Below are 23,787 nucleotides of genomic sequence, written 5' to 3' on the forward strand. Positions count from 1 at the left end.
GTAATAATAATATTATTAATAGTACTAATAATGATATAATGATACTGGTTCTTGATTCCGGTAGGGTTGGGTTAATAGCGGATGGCCGATAGACATCATGATGCTGAGCCAGCATCGTGATCCTCCACCCTGTTGCATCAGCAACCTGCTCTCGAAAAAGACACACGGCCCTGTCTACACTAATACGTCTTAGTTTTGAAATGGCATTTTAGAATGAAAACGGTCCACGTCAACACTGGCGTTTCACCTAGCATTTCTGAAAACCCCTCCTTCCACACTATACCGCTGAAAACGCACATCACATGACCACACACAAACACACACACTGTGTCATGTGCTGCAGTGTATGTGCACATCTGAGCTGCAGCAGTCAGCGGGTGTTTTAAGCACAAAACCCCAGAGAGCAGTGCATGTCGGACAGTTTATCAAGGATGTACCGCTGGATTGCGTCTCACTATAATTGTTAAACGTGATATTTAATTAATCTTGTCTTTGTTTAACGACTCTTCAGACCTTTGAACCTATCAGGTAACGTGTCACAGCATCAGTACACTGCTTTAATCTTTCGCTTTCTGCTTATACTTAGTAATTTTAGCATAAACCTCAGATACTGTTGGTTGGGCACCTTTTTTACCAATTAAGTTTGTCGACACAATTATTGCGACACAGATCACTCTGCCTATTCATGCCAGAGTCCCGCAGAAAAAGTGATTGACAGGTGGTAATTTGTGTGTAACTTATCTTTATTTATTTCTTTATTTATTTATGTTTTGGTTATGGGTAAAACAAACACCATGCGGGTCAGGTAGTTGAAACGGTAGGCTACAAATAATTAATTCATTATAAATTATCATTTATTAATTTTCTTTTCGGCTTAGTCCCTCTACCAATCTGGGGTCACCACAGCGGAATTAACCACGAACTTATCCAGCTTGTTTCTACGCAGCGGATGCCCTTCCAGCCACAACCCATCACTGGGAAACATACACACTCATTCGCACACATACACTATGGACAATTTAGCCTACCCAATTCACCTGTACCGCATGTCTTTGGACTGTGGGGAAACCGGAGCACCTGGAGAATACCCACACAAACGCAGGGAGACTCCTGCGTTAAACATGCAAACTCCACACAGAAACGCCAACTGACCCAGCCGAGGCTTGAACCAGCGACCTTCTTGCTGTGAATCGACAACACTACCTACTGCGCCACTGCATTGCCCATTATGAATTATTCATTCAGTTTTTTGTCGGCTCAGTCCCTTTATTAATCCTGGGTCACCACAGCAGAATGAACCGCCAGCTTATCCAGCACATATTTTACGCAGCAGATATTTTACCCTTCCAGCCGCAACCCATCTCTGGGAAACATGCGACCTTCTTGCTGGGAGGCGACAGCACTACCTACTGCGCCACTGCGTCGCCCATTATGAATGAATTAATTAATAACAAATAATTATGGAGGTACTTTATCCTGCATATTACTCTGCTATTTGCCACAAAATATAAAAATGGCACAAATGACATGGTTCTGAGCTGTAAGAGTTTGTTCATACTTAAATTAATTCAAAGCTGACAGAAATGAAACCCGCTGAGTAAAGCTGACTGATCATTCACTACCTTTGCATTATTCAGTCACAAGATTTAAAATTACATAATAAAAGCTCATGATATTGTATGTTTTCACATTACTTAATTCAGAAAGTTAATCAGGTTTCAACTTATTTTTTAAGTTAAACAAATATTAACTTGATGTTTTAAGTCAGCTGAACTGATGTAAGTTAAAATGACTTGTATAGTCAAATTCACAACAATTTCAAACGTCATAAGCCCACTTTTGTGTTAAATGCAAACAAAATGTAATCATTGATTCATTTATATGCCATGTTTTATATTAAGCAGGAATAAAAATACATTTGAGAAAACTGCACAACGTACTGCATTTCATAAGAATCCTAATACTGAATGAACAATCTGAACAAATAATTTGAAAAAGGAATAGGAATGCACCAGTAAATGTTGAGATATTTTGCTAATAAAATGGGCTTTGTGTTGTCTGATCTCCTGGTATCATCTCGGTGTGCTTTTATTAGATTCTTTTTATTACATATTATGCTTGTGCAGCTATAGATGATGTTAGCATTTTATGTTCTTTCAGTGTGGATGAAAAACATTGGGGGGGGGGATGTGTGGACCAGGAGCGTTTGAAAACAGAAACACTACATTTAAAAAATAAATAAATAATGTATCCTGAGCTGTATGTGAGAAATTGATGTTCTGATGTTCTTTTTTCTCTCTGGTTACAAGATAAAAGTTCACATAATAATTATAATTATAAGGTCCTTTTTGTTAATATTTTTAATGCATTAGGCATCGCATAATGCGTTAAATGCACTTTATTTTCTTGTGACACCTCATCTTGAATTAAAGGTGCACTTAACAAATTTTGCAAAACAATGTTGACGTTCGAAAGCACCAAAAACATAAACACAGCCATAACTCAACAAAACATTGGCCATATTGATATCTCCACTATAGTTACTAGACACGCCCCTTACTGCTGAAAGGCTGCAAGTGTTTTGGGACAAAAGCAAATGTGTTTTTTATTGTTTGTTTTTTAATTGCTCAGTGCACTTTAAAAGGGATAGTGCACCCTAAAATGAAAATTCTGTCATTGTTTACTTACTCTTGAGCTGTTTCAAACCTTTGAGTTTCTTTCTTCTGTCAATCACAAAAAAGAGAGATTTAAAAAAATGTTGGAAACCTGTTACCATTGACTTCCATAATATCCACTTTCCTTCTGTGAGTGTAGTAGGAAAGATTTTCTACTGCGAAACCTTCGAGTATGCTAAACTTAATAGTGAGTACATTTCATGTTTGGGTGAACATACAGTAACAATGTTTTAGTCATAACATCATGGTGGCGCAGTGGGTAGCACAATCGCCTCACAGCAAAAAGGTTGCTGGTTCCAGCCCCGGCTGGGTCAGTTGGCATTTCTGTGTGGAGTTTGCATGTTCTCCCGTGTTTGTGTGGGTTTTCTCCGGGTGCTCCGATTTCCCCTACAAGTCCAAAGACATGCAGTACAGGTGAATTAAATAAGCTTAATTGTCTATAGTGTATGTGTGTGAATGAGTGTGTATGACTGTTTCCTGGTGTTGGGTTGCTGGAAGGGCATCCACTGCGTAAAACATGTGCTGGATAATTTGGCGGTTCATTCCGCTGTGGCGACCCCTGATTAATAAAGGGACTAAGCCGAAAAGAAAATTAATGAATGTTTGAAAATTAAATTAGACATCTGCAAGTTTGTCTAACAAATTAACACATTAATTTATCATTATTTACCACACTTCCCTAAATACATTTGGCAACTGGCTCATATTCATGATTTCAAGCATATTTCTTAAAATTAGTTTCCAACATTTTCAAAAATCAATCACCTAATTCACCAGATTCACCAAGTAATAGTGACACTTATTTATGATTGTGTGATTGTGATAATGATTGTGTTATTTTTTCTCACCCTTCACTTCTCACAAACCTATTATTTGCTTTATGCTGTTTAATATAAAATAAGATATTTAGAAAATTGTTGGAAAACTGTAAACATTGACTTCAATATTATTCCTACTATGGAAGTCAATGCTTACAGGTTACTAACATTCTTCAAAACATCTTTTGTTGTTAATGCTCTAGCCTCTAATCATGAACATACATGAAGTCCTAACTAGAAAAGTAATAAGGTGATAAGGTGTTGCTAAGTGGTTGCTAGAGTGTTCTGAATGGTTGTTAGAGTGTTCTGAGTGGTTGCTAAGGTGTTGCTAGGTGGTTGAAAGGGTGTTCTGAGTGGTTGCTAGGGTGTTCTGAGTGGTTGCTAGGTGGTTGCTAAGACGTTGCTTGGGTGTTTTGAATGGTTGTTAAGGTGTTGCTAGGCGGTTGCTAAGGTGTTCTGAGTGGTTGCTAGGCTGTTTCTAAGGTCTTGCTACATGGTGTTTTATGTGGCTGCTAAGATGTTGCTAGGTGGTTGCTAGGGTGTTCTGAAGGGTTGCTAAAGCATTGATATGTGGTTGCTAAGGTGTTCTAGGTTGTTGCTAAGGTGCTGCTAGGTGGTCACTATGGTGTTCTGAGTGGTTGCTAGGCGGTTGCTAAGGTGTTGCTCGGTGGTTGCTAAGGCATTACTAGGTGTTTGCTAAGGTGCTGCTAGCTTGTTGCTAAGGTGTTTCTAGGGCAGCGCTAAGGTGTTGCTAGGTGGTTGCTAGGGTGTTCTGATTGGTTGCTAGGTGGTTGCTAAGGCATTGCTAGGTGGTTGTTAAGGTGTTGCCAGGTGGTTGTTAAGATGTTGCTAGGCAGTTGCTGTGTTCTACGTCGTTGCTAAGGTGTTGCTAGGATGTTCTGGTTAGTTGCTAGGCGGTTGCTAAGGTGTTGCTAGGCAGTTGCTAAGGTGTTCTAGGTCATTGCTAAGGTATTACTAGGGTATTCGTATTGGTTGCTAGGCGGTTTCTAAGGTGTTGCTAGGTGGTTGCTAAGGTATTCTAGGTCATTGCTAAGGTGTTGCTAGGGTGTGCTGAGTGGTTACTAGGCGGTGGCTATGGTGTTGCTAGGTGGTTGCTAGGGTGTTCTAAGTAGTTGCTAAGGAGTTGCTAGCTGGTTGCTAATGTGTTGCTAGGCGGTTGCTAAGGTGTTGCTAGGTGGTTGCTAGGGTGTTCTGAGTGGTTGCTGGGCAGTTGCTAGGCAGTTGCTAAGGCATTGCTAGATGATTGCAAGGTATTGCTAGCTGGTTGCTAAAGTGTTTGCTAAGGTGTTGCTAGGCAGTTGCTAAGGTGTTCTAGGTCATTGCTAATTTGTTGCTAGATGGTTGCTAGGATGTTCTGAGTGGTTGTTAGGCAGTTGCTAAGACATTGCTTGGCTGTTGCTAAGATGTTCTGAGTAGTTGCTAGGCAGTTGCTAACATAAATTAGCATGGTTCTAGTATGAATTAGGATGTTGCTAGCATGTTTCTAGTATAAACTAGCATGTTGTTAGCATAAATTTTGTATGAATTAGCGTGTTGCTAGTATGATTAGTATGTTTGTTAGTTTGTTTTTAGTATGAATTGGTATGTTGTTAGTATGTCTAATGTAGAGTCAATGGCAGTTTTTTTAATGGATGTCCATGGGACAGTTGCTAGGGTGCTGTAAGTGGTTGCTAGGGTGTGGCTAGTAAGTTGAAAGGTCATCGGTGATTGGCAGATTGGTAGTCTGAGTTAAATGAGCCCAATCTTAAGTCTGGGGCAGAGTTATGAGGTCATAAAGTTTGGTCCAATGTTAAGTCAATGGGACCTTTCCAAATTTCCAGGTCAGTTTTTGAAAACTGTAAGTCGGATAAGTTGGAAAAGATATAGCAACTTATATCTGGAGGTTTGGAGTTAGTTTAGTGGTTGTAGTATGAATGGTCTAGGAGGAGAAGCATATAGTTTAAGTAGTATAACAGTATGTTGTCTTTCTCAAGCCACCATAATTATCTGTGCCATAGTTAAGCATGAATTAATGCACATTAGCGTGCCAAAAAATGTGACACTTTCTTTTAATAAACCATTAACTAAGACTTTTAATAATCTGTATGGTAGTAGTTGGGTTTAGGTATTGGTTAGAAAAATGGAGGCAAAGAAAGATCATACTTTTATGAGGACTAATAAACAGCCAATATCTTAATGATAAGCAGGTAATAAGGCATTAATTAATCGAGGGAATTAGTACATAAACTAAAAGACAGACAGCATTATGAAACATGATTTCCAGATACATCTAAATGCACCAACCATATCCGGAGCTGTCTGTGTGAAGTTGTTGTTTTGACTGTTTGTTTTCTCAGGTTACGGGATCGGTCTGCCCCAGAACTCCCCTCTCACACGCAACGTCTCCGAGTACGTCAGCCGCTACAAGTCTGATGGTTACATGGACATGCTTCACGACAAGTGGTATAAAGTGGTTCCCTGTGGCAAGAGGGTTTTTGCTGTGACAGAGGTGAGCCATCAAAAAAAAGCAAGTGTGCGGGTGTGTGCTAAATGTGTGTGCATCGGTTTCTGTTCACAGCCCAGCGAGCTGCTTGTGCCCTTGACCAAGTTCCCCGACGAGTCCGATGGGCTCTTTTCCCTCTGAAAAATCCTTTTGTTTGGAATTACTGTCTCCTGCAGTTTAATAGCCATTCTGTCAGAGCGATGCCGAGCCTCCGCAATCCATTTTCATTCCCGAGGGGCTTCATGTCAGTTGTGCCGCCCCACACACCTGAGGCTCTGAGCAGCAGCCGCCAGCACTCCATCAATGGAGCCTCAGTCAATAACCTCCCAGGAGTTGTAGCGCTCCTGTAAGACATTGTCTCGTACAGTCTGGCTTCATTACCTAGCTGTGGTTATGAATGGGGGACTTCATGAGCACGAGCAATGACATTTGTTTCCGGCCACCGTGCCAGCTGGAACTCATCTCACGCTCGCTCTCTCCCGAAGCCAAGCTTTCCTGTCAGCGCAGACACCATGCTGTAAAACCACTACTTTGCTGTGCAATAAATTCTGTAAACAAGTGGACAGGATCGACTGTGAGCTTCTCGCACTCCGACGTCCCCTTTGAATCTTTATTCTCGAGCTGTTTACAGAAGGAAAGCAGCATTTTATCTCCTCCACGTAATTCAGGCTTAATTAAATTAGCCAGAATTCTTCAAACGGCATCTTGGTTCGTCGCCAGATACAAAGATGCGGGGATGAAAGCGAATTTAAAGCAACAATCCAACATTAAGTGCTGCGTCTGGCCTGCTCTCCAAAATAAATGAAAAATTTAATTATGAATAAACAAATGGCAGCATTTGTGCTTTAATAATACTTTGTTGATCGCAGATGAAGCAGTCCTTCTGTGTGCCAACAGACTGTTTGAATCCGAGAACAAATGTTTGTCTAAAAGAGCGCACCTTCAAAGCTTAACGTGGGAGTATTGTTGCTTTTTTAATATTATCAGGATTGAAGGTATGACTGAAGGTTCAGCTTGTTAAATTTGATGTGTTTACATATTAATAGCACCGCTCTCTGTAGCATATAGGCAGTGTCTGTACGTTTGATAAAACTAACATCTTTTTAGATGATTTAGACATCTTTAAGTGAAACGTGAATAAAAACATTCAGCTAGTATTCACCTTATTCTCCACGTACAAGCGGGCGCAGCCATTTGAATCATTTTGGCTCGAGACTTCCGGTCTCATTCACTTCCATTCATTTTTAGAGGTTAAAAACAGCTTGTTATGCTAGTGATGTGACGTTGTGCGGAGAGGCTTCGAAGCATGTATCAAAAAACGATACATCTCGCAGTGAAGCAGTGTACCGGAGCTTGATTCGCTTAGCCATCATCACGTGATCAGTGACGTCTGAAGCTTCACTTTCATCTATACCCACGTGACTGCTTCGAAGTTTGATTTAAAGGTTTAAACACCCTGGGTTAGTAAAGTGTATTGCTAGAGGTTAGGCGTCGATTATATACGTTTCTACTGTTTCAAAGTACTGCACCGGTCCCACACACCAGTAATTAAACTAAAATACAATAGTAATTTATAGTAAAAAGGTTTTGAACCATACTACAGTGTATTAGCGTATTTTTTACAACTATCTTTAAAGAAAACCACTGCATATGGTAGTATAGTGTTTAACGGAGACCAGCTGGCGAGCGCAACCCGAAAGTTTCACTCACACAGCCTCCTCCTTAGTGCATTCGCCTCCCATGCAGGAGTCGCTGGTTCGATCTCCGCTTGGAATGAGTGGGTGGGTGAAGGACTAGTTGGAATAAGATGTAAATGCATTTGAATACCTTGGATTTTACTACAGTCATCTGTGGTGTAATGTAATATACCTTATGTGTAAAAACTACAGTAATTGAGTTATTTGTTGATATTACTGTTGTTGTATTACTACATGAATGAGTTAGTTGTGAACATTTGACATTATTGTAACACAGTGCTTTCCCACACTTTAACCAGAAGAAGTCCTCATCAAGCTCTGATTTAGAAAGCTTCGAGTAACGAACCTTTTTCAATACAATTGAGTCGAGCACTTCACTGGTTCAGAAAGCTTCATTTCACCATCACTATGTTATGCTGCTTAATGTTGCAAACTGACTTTTTCTCATTATATTATTCTGCTTTGTCTGTATAGTCATGCAAACACTTGTTTGTAGAGCAAGTAGTTTGACCATTTTCTGCCGTTTATTATTCCTAGTCATTTCACCCACAGGCGACTGAATCGGAAGTATTAAAACAATCGCAAAAACGAGCGCACTTCCGCATTGAAGAATATGGTCAATAGTGGAGCATTTAAAGATGACAGAATTTTTTTTATTAGTTTTTGTTTTTTGTAAATCTTTTCTACACTACTGGTTTGACTTTTGTTGGTTTGAATCCGGGACTAAATTACAGTCTGCACTAAAGCACTAATAACATAGTTTGACCATTCCACATGAGCGTCAAATGTTAAACCACATGTTTTACAGATAAAACACACATAAAATGTGTGGCTTTGTAATATTTTCATGTACAAAAAAAGCATAATGTGTGATTCTAACAGTAAGCGTGTTTGATGTTCTTTAGTTTTTTCTGTATAGGACTGGACAAACTGTGTTATTGCAAAGCAGGGACTTCATTTAAGCTGCTGTCACACTTGATTTTTCCTCCCATAGACTTGCATTCATAGGCATGCGAATGCGTCAGACCGGAAACACAGGGTCATGCGTCAAGTTTCGCAGGTTGCTGCGGTGCAAAGTTCAAGCTTAGTGAACTCTGACCGACCGAAATCGCATCACTTGACTGCTGAGACCATCGAGGATCAAAACATGACCTCTCTGGACAGAAATTTAAAACATGGAGCAATCACTCGCTTTTTAAATATCTAATAAACTTGTTTAATCCCGCCCCTTTTCGCAGCGCCGCACGACAGAATTTCGCACACTCAAAGCCCAGTGTGACCGTAGCTTTATGTTGAGGTTTAATTGTTTGATACAATATAGGTATGTTAATGTGCTCTATGCATAGCTATAGTTTTAAAGCCAACGATAAACTTCCGGTGAAAGCTTTAGACTATTTATATTAAAGACTATTTTTAATTTCACAAGGATGTTTTTACAGCATCGATGTTGTAATGTAATTACAATACATTCAGTTAAATAGACTTAAGCATTCACTTATTTATTCAAGTGTAAAACAATATGAAAGACCGTTGTAACCACTAGCGCCGTCAGTAGCAATAGGCTAGCGCAAAAAAATCCATAGAAAATACTGGGATAAAATAAACTGTCATATTTTAAAGACATGTCGGGGTGGGAGGGTGGGGGGAATGGAATTTAATGCAATGCTTGTCCGATCTGAGACCCACTTCATATCGTATATCTAACAGGCAGTGAAGATCGTTGATTTTTAAAGAAATCAGATCTTAAATGTGACTTCTGTAATCGCATCACGTGGCTGCGTGAAACTAATCGAAGATCAAATCATGACCTCTCTTTACAGAAATGTAAAAAATGCACCAATTGCTCACCCTTATTAATGTCTGATCATCTTGTTTAATCCCAGACCTTTTTGCAGCACCATACAACAAAATTTCTCAAGTTCAAACTCTAGTGTGACTGCGGCTTTAGGAAGCAGCACTGATTGACGATCAGTTTCACATGCTGTGGTATAAATGGAATTGACAACAGGTGGAAATTATAGGCAATTTGCAAGACACCGTCGATAATGGTGTGGTTCTGCAGGTGGTGACCACAGACCATTTCTCAGTTCCTATGCTTTCTGGCTGATGTTTTTGCACCTCATCAGGAGCATGCCCAGGCATTGTTAGTCATTTTGACTTGTTTTAAGGACATTACGCAAAAAAGTATAATATAATATAATATAATATAATATAATATAATATAATATAATATAATATAATATAATATAATATAATATAATATAATATAATACATTTGATTTCCTTTGATAATCTTTGTTTGATTTTGTTGCCAGCACATTCAACAATGTGAAGAACAAAGTATTTAATAAGAATATTTCATTCATTCAGATCTTGGATGTGTTATTTTTAGTGAGCAGTACCTTTGTTTTTGAGCAGTACACACACACACACACACACACATATATATATATATATATATATATATATATATATATATATATGTATATATATATATATATATATATATATATATATATGTATATATATATATATATATATATATATATATATATATATATATATATATATATATATATATATATATATATATATATATATATATATGTGTGTGTGTATATGTGTATATATGTGTATATGTATATATATATATGTGTATATGTATATGTGTGTGTATATATATGTATATGTGTATATATGTATATGTGTATGTATATGTGTATATAGTTGAAGTCAGAATTATTAGCCCCCTTTGAATTTTTTTCTTTTTTAAATATTTCCCAAATGATGTTTAACAGAGCAAGGAAATTTTCACAGTATTGTCTGATAATATTTTTTCTTCTGGATGAAGTCTTATTTGTTTTATTTTAGCTAGAATGAAAAAAAAAATGTTAAGGACAAAATTATAAGCCCCTTTAAGCAATTTTTTTCTATAATCTACAGAACAAACCATCGTTTTACCATAATTTGCCTAATTACCCTAACCTGCCTAGTTAACCTAATTAACCTAGTTAAGCCTTTAAATGTCACTTTAAGCTGTATAGAAGTGTCTTGAAAAATATCTAGTCAAATATTATTTACTGTCATCATGGCAAAGATTAAATAAATCAGTTATTAGAAATGAGTTACTAAAATTATTATGTTTAGAATGTGTTGAAAAAATCTCCCCGTTAAACAGAAATTTGAAGAAAAAATAAACGGGGGCTAAAAATTTAGACTTCAACGGTATATATGCTGGCTTACTTTACACTTACTGATTCGTTTGTAATGTGTATTCAAAATGTAATCATTTTAATTTATACATTATTATTATGCACATGCCAAGATTAAGAAATCCATAACTAATCTTCTTAACATGCAGAACCTTAGAGTAAAGCATTGACACATTATTGGAATTAAATCAGAGCAGCCGGCCTGGAGTGCAGTGAACACTTCATCTGGCCATGGAATGTACAGTATGTATATGCATGCGTGTGCTTTTAGCCACTATCGCGTCCAATAACACTCTCTTGGGAAATGACATCATGATAAAGGGCTGTAGCCAATTCTCTTATGTGGTGAGAATGAACACACAGGCACACAGACTGCGGTCTCAGTGTGTGCACTCTTATATAGCATTACAGTGTCACATATGAGCGACAGGAAGTGGAACATGAAGTCAGCATGACTTTAATTTAAATTATAATGGTGATACTTTATAAAATTCTGATTAGTTCTAGTCAGCAGGACTCCTTCTCCCTCCAGATCAAAGCTATTGCTGGGGAATGATGGATTTCTTTGTGTATGTTGGGGATTTTAAAACCTGGTGGGGGAAATAACCAAGGGTCAGGTCTATAATGCCTGGAGAAAGCTAACCGGCGGGATTCACATTTAAGAAAAAGAAGAAAAAAAAAAGAGCGCTAGTAAAAAACATCTACTATAAAATGAAGTATTATTGTGATTTATACATTGCTCACACAAAAGATCTATTGCATCATCTGCTACTTTAAAATGGCTATCAATAGTAGCCGGTGGAGTTAAACCCTCAGTGCTTGGTCAGGCTGGTCTTATATATCCAAGCGGTGAAGGTTTATGCCTCAGTACGGCCCTTTTAATATTCCCAGCTAGTACACTCTTTAAAAAAATGAAAGAAAAAGATTATTGAAAATTCTATTTCAGTCTTTCTGCTTTCAAATGTCATGTGTTACTTTGTTTCTTTTTAATTACTTGTGAAATGTACTAGTAATTTCTGAGAGCAACATCATCTCAGTCAAAATTATTCATTTTCGTTAGTGTATCTAATATAAATCTTGTATGTCTTGTGATCTAGCTATAGGCCTAGATATTTTTCTGTTTTCATTTATTTTTTAACATAAATGTTCTTGTGCTCAGCAAGGTTCTTTGATAGGGATCAAAGGTATTTGTGCTTGCAATAAAAAATAACATATTTATTTTTTGATTTTAATGTTTTCAGCATCATTACTCCAGTCTTTATGATCCTTTTCAATATTGAATTAGCTGATTAGCTGCTCAATAAATATTTTTTACTTTATTTTTTTAATATATATTTTTTAATAGTTGCAATATCACAACTCACTATTACTTGCCCTCATGTTGATCCAAAATTATAAGACTTTTGTTTACCATGGAAGAAAATGAACCTATTTTTTTTATGAATTCTTAGCGATTTTAGTATCTCCATTAAAAGTTTGTGAAACCAGAACTCTGTTCATTAAAAATATTTATAAATTAAATAAAATAAATAAATAAATTAACAAATAAATGAATGAATGAAGGAATTATTGAAATAAATAAATAATTAAATAAACAAACAAACAAATACATAAATAAATAAATAAATAAATACAGTAAATAAATAAATACAGTAAATAAAAATCCATATTAATTGAAATAATTGAAATTATAATCCAAGTCTTCTGAAAAGGCATGGTTTGATGGACAGACTTCATTCCCAAATGAAAATAGATCAGTAAACAGGCATTAAAATGTAGTCACAGGAGCTCAAATGTGCTTTCTTGATACACAACATCCAGTGAGGTTCATTCTTGCATGCCATATGGCATTTTTGAGCTTGCCCAGGTACCAATGTTTGTTCATGCACACCAAGGAGGTGTCAGTCAATGGGCATAAAAGACGACTTGTAATAATCCACTTGATTTAAATGGATTTATTTACACCCTCTATGAACTTTTTGAAGAATCAGAGTCAGGATAAAACTTGTGTCGTGTGTCATCAATGAAAAAAAACAACAACTTAATTATAGATGATCTTATGGTGGCACGGTGCCTCAGTGGTTCCTGTTGCCTCAAAGCAAGAAGGTCGCTGGTTCATGTCCCAGCTGGACCACTTGGCATTTCTGTGTGGAGTTTGCATGTTCTCCCCGTGTGGTGTGGGTTTCCTCTAGGTGCTCCGGTTTCCCCCACGAGTCCAAAGACATGCGGTATAGGTGAATTGAATAAGCTAAATTGGCTGTAGTATATGAGTGTGTAAGAATGAGTGTGAATGGATGTTTCAGTACTGGTTTGCAGCTGGAAGGCCATACGTTGCGTAAAAAAACATATGTTGGAATGGTTGGGGGTTCATTCTGCTGTGGCGACCTCTAAAATAGAGACTAAGCTGGAAAATTATTGAATGAATGAATAGGTGATCTTTATGGAGATGATGTGCAGCTCTATCCTCCAAGGCAACCTGCAACAGTATATCTTTCCAGTCTCTGATTGGCTGTGTGAATGAAGATAAAACTTGGATGGCAAAACTTTTTTGCAATGAAACTATTCCAATATTGAAGTAATGGTCTTTGGGTGTTCTGAATGTGCTGCTACCCTTTCTAAAACATTATGTTGCAAACATAAACACAAACAGTAGGAACCTGTGCTCCGAATTTGAGGATAATTTATGATCTGGCACTCAAATGTGTTAAGCAGATCCAGAATCTGCATTTTTTTTTTCAACTTAGAATTATTGCTGGCTCATAGTGGCTCAGTGGCTAGCACTGTTGCCTCACAGCAAGAAGGTCATTGGTTCGAGTCCCGGCTGGGTCAGTTGGCATTTCTGTGTGGAGTTTACATGTTTTCCTTGTTCGCATGGGTTTCCTCTGAGTGCTCCGGTTTCCCTCACAGTCCAAAGACATGCGCTACAGGTGAATTGGGTAAGTTAAATTGGCCGTAGTGTATGAATGTGTATGGATGTTTCCCAGTACTGGGTTGCAGCATCTGCTGTAAAAACATATGCTAGATAAGTTGGTGGTTCATTTCGCTGAAAAGAAAAATGAATGAATGAATTATTGGTAAAATAAAACCTTTTCTTTCTTTTCTCTAAGAGACTGCTGTACATGCATTTATCTCATCAAGGTTGGTTTATTGTAACTCTTTATATTTAGGTATTAGTCAATCGTGTTTAGCTCATCTCCAGATGGTACAAAATGCTGCGGCCAGACGTTTAACAGGGTCCAAGGAGAGAGAGAGAGTATTACTCTTGTTTTTTTAAATCCCTTTGGCCTCCCATAGAATTTACTTTTTGTTTTAAAATCTATGGCTGGTTTGGCACCCTATTTATCCTCTCATTTCTTGTCACTAACAGGCCTTTAAGGTCATCCAACTACTGCTGCTGATACCTTTGATGTGTTTAAAACTTAAGGACGAACGTGCTTTTTCAGTAGTAGCGCCTCAGCTGTGGAACAAGTTGTCACTGTGTATAAAGTTAGCCTCCTCTTTTCAGGTTTATAAAGGAACACTTCACTTTTTTTTGAAAATAGCCTACTTTTATAGCTCCCCTAGGGTTAAACAGTTGAGTTTTTGAATTCATTCAGCTGATCTTGTGCGTCTGACAGAAGCACTTTTAGCTTAGCTTAGCTTAGCTTATCTTAGCAGATCATTAAATCGGATTAGACCATTAACATCTCACTCAAAACTGACCTAAGAGTTTCTATAATCTACCTATTTAAAGCTTGACTCATAAATTATCTGAACTCTTTTTGAAATTTTTGAGCAAGATGCTAATGGTCTAATGCATTTCATTAATGCAATTCATCAAAGTGCTCCTGCCAGATCTTCTGAAGAGATGAAAATATATATTTAACTATTAATTTTGTTTAAAAAAATGTCTATTTTCAAGCAGCATTCCTTTAATCCCTGTCATGAACACTTGATGATAGTGATTGTGATGCAACATCACTACTTTTTATACACATATACACTTATTTATTTTAGCATACTTTACATGCCAATTTGTACATAACAGCTGCACATACAGTTTAACGTTGTAAATAGTAATATACCTGTACATATACTTGTCAATTAAAAAACTTGTTTTTAAAATTTATTTATTATGTTTTTTTTTTGTCCTGTCTCTGTAATTCTGTTGCACTGTAGAAGCTCTGTCACCAAAACAAATTCCTCTTACAGTATGTGTGAACATACCTGGCAATAAAGCTCTTTCTGATTCTGATTTAAAATATTAAAGACATACATTATCTTTTTAAAATAGCTTATGGTCTGAAGTAAATGCTGTTAATTAATTGTGATAATATCTTTGTTACTAATTTTGTTCTTTGTTTTATATGATTAGTTGTTTTTTGCATTCAGATTGTTGATCAGCACTGTGAAATTATGAAATTGTACAAAATTGAATCAATTAACTAAATATTCTTCACAATGATTTGTATTTGATATTATATGATATGTTCGTGATTTTATAGAGTTATGTACTTTACTGTTAAAAATAATATTCCCTCTTAGGGAATGCTTGAGTCAACAACAGATCTGTAATAGGCTGTGATTTTCTCTTGTGTGCTTCTGTGTTTTATCGATTATTGTGTGCGTGTGTGTGTGTGCAGACTCTGCAGATGGGCATCCAGCATTTCTCTGGGCTGTTCGTGTTGTTGTGTGTCGGGGTAGCAGGAGCTTTACTCACTCTTCTGGGGGAACACGCTTTCTTCAGATTCATCCTGCCTCACCTCCGTCACCAGCAGAGGTTCAAATACTGGCTCCACACCAGCCAGGTGAACTCAAACACATGCTGAAATAACATTCACAAGACGATGAGTGCATGAAAGATAATGATATGATAATGATATAGTAATGCCAGTGAACTCAATTATTTTGCTTTAGTTTGTTTCGTAAAATTATGTTTGTGTGATAATGCCGTGAGGTATGTTCTTGTAATAAAACGGGCATTAGCTCCCTCTAGTGTTAGAACATTGAAAACTCACTTGAAATTCAACAAGCTCTTTGTTAATAGTTCACCCAATAATGAAAAGTTACTCATTATTTTTATACATACTACTCACGAGTTTCTTTCTTCTGTTGAACAACAAAGAAGATATTTTGAAGAAAGCTAAAAACCAAGGTGACCACTTCGTCACCTTGGAATTATAAGGTTCTTTCTGCGTTCTAAATGATTTTGAGATATTGAGCTTCAAAGTTGTTATTCCATAAAGCAAACAATATGTGTGTGACAGTTCTGTTTCACACATTAACATGACAGAGACCCTAAATCTACTCTAAATGTAAATGATCAAAATTCTCTTCAATTTGCAAATTGGGGTAAAACAAACAGGGCAAATGCAGATAGAACCTTCTAATTCTGAAAAGCCATTTTCCACTTGGAATTATAAGGTTCTATCTGGCAGATCATTCATTAAAGCATTGCTTTTCAACAAATACAATCAGTCTGCTTATTATTTTAATTAAAAAATTAAGATAGGTCTTGTAACAATGTTGATGTTTGAGAAAGTAATTTTTTTTGCTCTCTATAACTTTTATTTAATGTTTAGGATGAATATTTTCTCTTGTTAAATAAACATACAAGACTGTGCTGAATATTTTGTCCAGTGCAGATGTTAATTTTATGTAAATAATATGGTAATATTTATTAAAGTATGCTTTATATGATTAATGAATTATATTTATTGAATTATATGCCCCATCAACGAAATTAAGTATTTGCCTATCGAGGCTTAATATCAAATTTAAAGACTTTAAAAGAAAATAGACAATGAGCAAATGAGTTGTTTAACAAGGTTTAATAAATACTGAAAATGTTTCACTGACTATATAGACACAAATAAAAATATATTTTACATTTATTATATATAATTTTTTGATAACTGTTTCTTTTTCAACAATGTCAAATTTAACATTTCATCTCAATGTCAAAAATGTATCTCAATGTCAAAAAAAAGTCATCTCAGTGTCAAAAAATGTCTCCATGTCAAAAATGTATCTCAATGTCAAAAAAAAATCATCTCAATGTCAAAAAAAGTATATCAATGTCAAAAAAAATTAATCTCATTGTCAAAAAATTTCATCTCAATGTCAAAAAATTCATCTCAATGTCAAAAAATTTCAACTCAATGTCAAAAAATTTCATCTCAATGTCAAAAAAATTCATCTCAAAGTCAAAAAATTTCAACTCAATGTCAATTTTTTTATCTCAATGTCAAAAAGCAATTTTGAGAAGAAACAATTTTTTGTTTCTTTCTGGTCCTTCCTGCTGTCAACGTAGCAATGTGGTGAAATGACAAAGAAATCTGATCCTCGTGCGTGCATTTGAAATGCTGATTGGCTCACAGAAAGAAATTTATAGAGCCAAGCTACAGTTCGACTTTGTAGATAAAATTTAAATAAATAAAAAGTTTTAAAAAATAATCAACTTATACAAAAAAATCACATAATGTAAAAGTAAAAGTTTTGACAAAAATGTCAGATAGAACCTTATAATTCTCAATGTCAATGGTTACAAGTATTTAGCTTTCTTCACAACTTCTTTTGTGTTCAACAGAAGAAAGAAGTCAAGTTATTTTTTATTTATTTATAATTTTTTTGTTGAAATTGTTATATAATTGTTGTGATTTTGTCTCACACCCACCAAATATTGATTTCTTAGCTCTTCTGAAGTAAAAAGATTATCTGAAAGCATGTCACCATTTTGTTATAGGAAATGTCATCAGCAGTTTACAGAATAAAACAAAAATATATTTATTTATTTTGTCAAAATGGTTGTATAAATGGTTTCTTATTTTCCCCATAGCTTTATATAAACATACATGCAAAAATGCACACACACAGCACTGACTTCTTATTTGTGGCATTTTATTATTTACATTTTTTACAGAAAATCCACCGTGCATTAAATATGGGTTGTGATGATGAAAGGAAGTCAGAGGCTGAGAGCAGTGACAGATGGTAAGTTATGGTTATTGCATAACGAATTCGACCATTACCATAATTCTCAAAAGGATCATTGAACACAGTAATTATCCTCAATGAATTTTACACCATTATTAATGTCAAATTATAGTTATTTATTAAGCGTCTATAGAATAGGCCAATTTTTTGGAGTTGTTAATGGCATCCTGTAGTCAGATAACTTAATATAATGACCACCATGCTTGCATTTAACTGTATAACCGTTAATAATATGCAGTATAAAAATACTTTCATATTACTGTTTGATTTGCATTTAATTATTTATTCAAGCTGGTTTATTATTAAGCTGGTTTGCTTAATACTATATTATGGGGGGAAACAGAAATGCTTTATAAAATGGGAAAAAAAATGTAAACTTTTCTCTTTTTTATGGGGTGTTTTAAGTTTACAATTGTTTTGTGTTAAATTTCAATTGACCTTTATTTGTTTAGCACTTTATACAGTACAATACAGAGTGTGTAAAAGCAGCTTCACTGAGATCATCAGGAAAATAGGAGAAGAAATGTAGAAAAAAACTCTTGGAAGAAACCAGGCTAAATCAGGAGGCCATTTTTCCTCCTGTCTAAGCAAACAAAGAAAGAAGAGCTGCCTTTTAGCCAGTTTAGATGACCGATTTATCAGTGGCCTTTAGCACGGTGAGCTTCCTTCATGATAGAACTGCTGGTCCCAGTCTGTCCTGGCATAACATGTTCGAGTTGGCTGGAGGGATCATTGCAGAGGACTCATTTCGTTGCTGAGGATCTGTCCTGAAGGCATGGCTCTTCGTATTCAATACGTCATATTTTGTGGCTCAGTTAGAATATGGAGCTCATACTCAAGGAAGAAACACCTTTGCACACTCTGAAAGGAATTAGGTGGTGCAGTGGGTAGCGATGTCGCCTCACAGCAAGAAGGTCGCTGGTTCGAGCCTCTACTGGGTCAGTTGACATTTCTGTGTTGAGTTTGCATGTTCTCCCTGTGTTTGCGTGGGTTTCCTCCGGGTGCTCCGGTTTCCCCCACAAGTTCAAAGACATACGCTATAGGTGAATTGGGTAAGCTAAACTGTCCGAAGAGTATGTGTGTGTGTGAATGAGTGTGTATGGGTGTTCCCAGTGATGGGTTGCAGCTGCATGGGGCATCCGCTGTGTAAAACATTTGCTGGATAAGCTGGTCATTCATTCTGCTGTGGTGACCCCTGATTAATAAAGGGACTCAGCCGAAAAGAAAATGAATGAATGAAAGGAATTTGTTTTAGAATGATTACATTTACACCCCAATTTACATTACATTTTTTCCTGATATACATGCTTTACTGCATTTAATGTCGTCAAATAGTAAGATGGCAGTGACTGACAATATCACAAGCATCACATGTGCTTTAGTGTGTGTAGAGAGAACTAAACTCTATTATTCATTCACACAGACTCAGAACATGCAGACTTATATTTAAATATTATGGATATTATCATTTTTAAATTTAATATTCACAAGCAATAGTCCATATCACTGTTTGAGTTTAAAACTTGGTGTAATTATAACAAATTTAGTCACATTTTGCATTACCCAGAGCATTTTTCATGACTGGATTACATGATTTGATCTGTGTTTTGCTCGTCGCACCAATCATCGGCCCCTAGTATGACACTAAAAGGCCTAAAAGGTCTTATCCCACAAAGCAATTTAGTTTTTAATAGACGTCTAATAGATGTCTAAACATGGACGCCTTGGCTAAAACAAAGTTAAATTTGGGCTGTCAGTAAAAATCTAATAGATGTCTTAGAACAGCCTAAAATTAGACTAGTCATCATAAACAGATTTCACATGTGTAGTTATTAATTTTTGTCTATTCTATGTCCAGTCTAGTTTTGGGCTATTTTTAGACGTCAATTAGATGTTCACTGACAGCCCAAAATTATACATCTATTCAACTTCTTTTAAAGACAAAAAAATGCTTGCTGGGTTCAAATGTATGTGCAGGCCTGAATCCAGGGGGGGTTCGAGTGGTTCGAAAGACCCATCCCTCACTGACAAAGGTGCAGAATTTGTCCCATACATGAGCTCGATTGTCCTATTTTGACTGTTATGCCATCATAATAGGTGAAAATAACCCATCGAAAAAGGCTTTCAGACTGAGCTGAATTCTCTCAGGACTTCAGCTAGTCCAACATCCAGCTGCTAGAAAACATACAATATGACGTAAGATAAGTCATCTTTCACTACTGTATTGTTTTTAAATAGTTTTTAACAGGTAACTTTTATTCTAAATCTTGGACCTTATGCTTGAAACAAAAAAATTTGCAATAAAATGGTGAGAAGCACCAAAAGCGGCCCATATTAAAATTAATTTGAATAATATTTTTACAAGAAGGGCTAGAAAAATCGTAAAGCTCTACATTATATTATTATTTTTATTCAAATGGTCCGTTTCTGAGTGAGGTAAGTTGAATGTGCTGGTCAGTTACAGTAAATGCCTAATAAATGACAATAGGCTCGTTTCATTTAAAACGGATTCATAAATATTTTTTCTAATAATAAATGATGTAACAAATTTGTATTTTTTCATATTTCTTTATTCTGAATCTTAAGTAAATATTTTTTGTAATATTTTTGGTTATGATGACCATCTGACAAGCTAATTCAGCTAAAAATAGTGCTTAAAATGTATTTAAACCTCATAATTAAATATAAAATGAGGCATATAATTTAATATAATGTGAATAAAAAGGCGAATAATATAATTTTTTTCCCTTCACTTCGTCGATTGGTGAAGTTTTTTTCCTCGCCACTGTCGGCATTGGCTTGCTCGGATCAGGACTTGTGGAGCTGTGTACAAATTTAAACCACACTGAATTGAACCAAACTGAACTTCAACTCTGAAATCTGGACTTTACTAGAACTATGTTAAGCTGCTTTGACACACTCTACATCAGAGAAGGTTTAGATCGGATATGCAGCCGGCGGAAGTGCGATATGCACATTAATAAAGCAGCATTTTTTTATGACACTGCATAACAATAATTAATATTTTTACAGTACTGCGACGGTTGGGTTTAGGGTGGGTTGAAGTAGGTGTTAAAAAATAAAATTTATTGGGTAATTTAATAGGTAACATAACTAATACTCGGTACCACAGCTGTTTTTAGTTCTGTGCCGGTTGGGTTTAGGGTTGGGGAGGGGGTAGACGTTAATAAAATACAATATATGAGAAATTTATAAATAATTGAAATAATTCCGTTAACTTCCGGCCGCAAACATATCCAATCTAGTAACAGCCCTACATCAGGGGTGTCCACGCTCGGCCATGGAGGGCTGGTGTCCTGAAGAGTTTAGCTCCAACCCTAATCAAACACACCTGGACCAGCTAATCAAGCTCTTACTAGATATACTAGAAACTTCCTGGCAGGTGTGTTGAAGCAAGTTGGAGCTAAAGTCAGCAGTACACCGGCCCTCCAGGACTGACTTTAGACACCCCTGATCTACATTGTAAAAGCGCTATATAAATAAACAAGAATTGAATTGAATTGAATTGAATTGAATTGAATTGAATTGAATTGAATAATTGCAAAAAGATCCACTTTTTGAGAAAAAAGAACCACCCCTTTCACCACACTGGCTACGGTTCTGGTGTGTCATATTATAGTATATTACAGAAGGCTTCATGGGGTTATTTACAGTTAGCTAGTCCTTACTATTAAAATTGCTTTAAATTTGAAGTAACGACCAGCTGACTGTAACTAATAACAGTGTTGTCTTTGAGCTTTGATCCAATGTGTGCAATTAGTGTAGTGTCAAAAAAAAGCTATAAAAGAAATTAGAAAACAAAGACACAAATCAATATCGCCCTCTCCTGTAAAATTGAGCGGATACAGTTTCATTAATGGCATACTGAAGTGACTCTGTGTTTCCATTGATTGAGGCTTCTGTTTGCGAAGTGCTTTGTCGCCGCATCTTGTAAAACTGATTGCCTCTGTGTGTTCCTCTCAGTCCCACCTTGTGCCTGTCAGAGAACTGTAATCTCCACCGCCTGCCGCCCTCGTCCTCTTCTCCTCCGCCTTCCACCTCCTCCACCTCACCCCACTACAACCAAGTGGAACAATCAGAGCGTCAAGGCTGGTCGAGAGGCCAAAGAGCAGAACAAGCGTGTCCACTTCACCTGGAGACTCTCAACAGCTACCAGCTCCAAGCTCCCACCTCATGGGGCGGAAGGAAAGGGGCCGAAGAGGTTGGTGGGAAGCCCGCCGACCCAATTGTGTTCCAACGGCGGCCCAAATCCCAGTCTCAGCCTGGTGCTGTCACCCCTGACCTGCTCAGGACACTCAGCGCCATGGGAAGAGGAGCTGCATGAGCTTCAGGGGAGGATCGAGGAGTTCCGTGGCCAGCTCAGGGCAGCTCTGGCCAGGCGAGCCGAGCTCCAGAGGACCCTAGTCAGACAGCGGCTCGGTCAGTCCCAAAACAGCTCCACATCTAATCCCAACACCAACACCCTGACCAAAGACATCAACAGGGGGAGGTGATGTTCGCTGAGTGTCGGCAGTGGATATAAGGGGATAAGGGACATCCTCTCATCTGAGAAGTCGTGCCGTGCTATTTTCTGCCTTCTTCTTTTTTCAATGACTGCTGGAGTGCTGCAGTGATGGATGAACACTCTGTGATGGAGATTCGCCTTGTAATCCTGCAGTCTGGCTCATTTCCAGCTCGAGAGAGAAAGCATTTATCTTTGTGTGTGTGCGTGTGTGTGTGTGTTTAAAGCCAGACAAGTGGACAGAGAACAGACACTTAATGCACCATTCACTGCTGGCCAAGGTGAATATCTGCACCCACAGACGTCTGGCATGAAATTGCTTCATTTTGTAAATAAGTCAATGGGATTATTTAGAGGGATAAGTAACACTGGACCAGGTCTCAACCTCGGACCACCCATAGTCCACTCACTGACCGTCTGATGCAGATTGCACACAAAACAAGTTCTTCAATTCAATTAGAATTCGCAATATTTTACAACTTTCAGGATTTTCAGCATTTCTTTTTTACATTCGGCTTAATCAAGGTATAAAGAATGTTTTCGATTCAGGGTTTAGTTTGAGGCGTTTACACCTGGTATTAAAGAGATAGTTTCCCAAAACTGAGACTTTTGTCTTCATTTACTCTCCATTTACTTGTTTCAAACCTGTTTGACTTTCTTTCTACGGTTGAACACATTTTGAAAAATTCTGAATGCCTGTTACCATTAAGTTCCATTGCATCTGTTTTCCTTGTATGGAAGTCAATTATTACATGTTTCTAAATCTTCTTTTTCGTGTTCACCAGAGGAAAGAAATTCACAGTGGTTTGAGGACGCTTGAGGGTCAGTAAACAGTGAGTAAAATGTCATTTTTGGGTGAGCTATCCCTTTAAGATTTGTGATGGACAATATATCGCTTGTCATTTCAACATTAGCCAAGGTCCACACGGAATCTGTGTGCGCAGATTTCCACAGATTTTTAGCCCATAATGAATTATGTTTATTTACTTGTGTAAATGTGTGTAAATTTATATTTATTCAGTTTTTTTTTTATTAATTTCAGCAATATTATTGACTAATATGAACATATTCATATGATTTATTTACAATACAGTTTGTAAAGTAATATTTTCTGTCTTTTGTAGATATGTTATATGGGAGACTTGCTTTGTTTACCAAGTAAAGTGGATCTAATTTGATTTGTATTGTAAACATTAAATAAAAGTTAAAAAGGTATTACTTTTATTTCTTATATTAAGTTTTTAGTTATGATATTCTGCATAAATCCACAGATTTTTAACAAAATTCTGCGCAGAAATAGCTAAATATTTCCACAGAATCTGTCTGGCCCTGCCAATAAGTGCTTGTTGTTATTGTTATCATAATCGACAATAAGATTTGTATTT

General features: G+C 36.6%; 1 protein-coding gene across 1 annotated transcript in view; it reads left to right on the plus strand.

The window, feature by feature from the left end:
• The window catches only part of grin3ba (glutamate receptor, ionotropic, N-methyl-D-aspartate 3Ba), a 103,080-nt gene extending 79,544 nt beyond the window's left edge, over positions 1–23,536 (plus strand). Inside the window, 7 exon segments of the mRNA XM_056476089.1 lie at positions 5,851–6,002; positions 15,528–15,692; positions 17,807–17,877; positions 21,865–21,952; positions 21,954–22,029; positions 22,032–22,066; positions 22,068–23,536. Of these exon segments, the coding sequence (XP_056332064.1) occupies positions 5,851–6,002; positions 15,528–15,692; positions 17,807–17,877; positions 21,865–21,952; positions 21,954–22,029; positions 22,032–22,066; positions 22,068–22,394 (914 nt within the window). The 3' untranslated portion in view covers positions 22,395–23,536.
• Positions 23,537–23,787: the final 251 nt, after the last annotated feature.

The sequence above is a fragment of the Danio aesculapii genome, chromosome 2 (assembly GCF_903798145.1).
Source record: "Danio aesculapii chromosome 2, fDanAes4.1, whole genome shotgun sequence".
NCBI lineage: Eukaryota > Metazoa > Chordata > Actinopteri > Cypriniformes > Danionidae > Danio > Danio aesculapii.